Below are 1,354 nucleotides of genomic sequence, written 5' to 3'. Positions count from 1 at the left end.
ACAGATCTTCTAGGCCCCTTGCCAAATAATGAATATATACTTGTCTTGAGAGATTATTACTCGAAGTACATGGAGCTTAAATTTTTACGGTCAATCTCATCTTCAACCATTATCGATTCAATGAAAGAAATTTTTAGTAGATTTGGGTTCCCTAAATACTTACGGACCGACAATGGTAGGCAATACNTTCAATGAAAGAAATTTTTAGTAGATTTGGGTTCCCTAAATACTTACGGACCGACAATGGTAGGCAATACGTAAGCATGGAGTTTCAGCAATATTGTCAAGCGTGTGGTATACAGCAAATTCAAACACCTCCATATTGGCCCCAGGCCAATGGAGAGGTAGAAAACATGAATAAAAATCTAGTTAAACGATTGAAAATCGCCCAGCTCGATAAGAAAAATTACAAAGAAGCAATAATACAAAACTTCATGCTTATGTATAACGTGACTCCACATGGCAGCACAGGCACAGCTCCATCCGAATTAATGTTCGGGCGCGTAATTCGTGATAAAATACCTAGCATTCAGGATTTAGTCGGGGAGTTTTCGGATTCGGTGGAAAAGGATAGGGACTGTGTGAGTAAACATAAAGGGAAAGTGGCAGCTGATAGGAAGAGAGGGGCGAAGGAAGTAGACATAGAAGTGGGGGACAAAGTTTATCTGAAGAATGTCGTGTTTCCACACAAACTCACTCCTAATTTTGACACCACAGAATATGAGGTCATGGAAAGGAAGGGAAATATCGTTAAGGTAGTTGGAGGGGGTCGAGCTCTGATGAGGAACGTAGCTCACTTAAAGAAAATACCAGCCGGCACGGGGGCCGATCCACATAATACTCATTCAGCATCTCAATCGGTGGCCGCGCCACCGCCATCTGTTTCATCCACAGGTACGACGCGGGATGACCGACAAACCCCCACTCCGGCTCAAGTAACTCCAGCTAGTGGTCAAGGGTTGAAACTCAAACTGGTGAACAAAGGAGGGGTGTGGANACTTTTACATATATTCGTGCTTTTGAATTTGGAACACAGTAATGTGCAGATTTTGATAATTAATTTTATATGATATAAGTATTAAAATTTTAGCTTTGATTAGTGTGGCAACCCAGTCCAAAGAACACTGACAGCGATGGGGTGGCAACCCATGCCAAAGAACACTGACAGCAATGAGGCATAGAGAGAGAAATGACATTTTGATATTCAGTATGGATTCGATGCGCTGCGATTGTAACACGTGCTAAGTGAACAATAAAGTGTAAATTCAGATTCTAAAAGTGTGTACTCATTTGTCGGGTATTACACTCCCTAATAGTGTACTGTGGCGAAATTTAAAAACCTTGCGTGTTCATG

At 41.5% G+C, this 1,354-nt stretch overlaps 1 protein-coding gene across 1 annotated transcript; it reads left to right on the top strand.

Annotated features, from left to right (window-relative positions):
• Positions 1 to 263: 263 nt before the first annotated feature.
• On the top strand, positions 264 to 935 carry LOC108357023 (uncharacterized protein K02A2.6-like; the record flags this gene model as incomplete). Its single annotated transcript, XM_017608119.1, has 1 exon — positions 264 to 935. A coding segment is annotated over exon 1 (672 nt), but the record flags the coding sequence as incomplete, so codon positions are not given.
• Positions 936 to 1,354: the final 419 nt, after the last annotated feature.

The sequence above is a fragment of the Rhagoletis zephyria genome, unplaced genomic scaffold (assembly GCF_001687245.7).
Source record: "Rhagoletis zephyria isolate East Lansing unplaced genomic scaffold, Rhagoletis_zephyria_1.1 Rzeph_scaffold_69091, whole genome shotgun sequence".
NCBI lineage: Eukaryota > Metazoa > Arthropoda > Insecta > Diptera > Tephritidae > Rhagoletis > Rhagoletis zephyria.
This window is presented reverse-complemented; position numbering and strand designations above follow the sequence as displayed.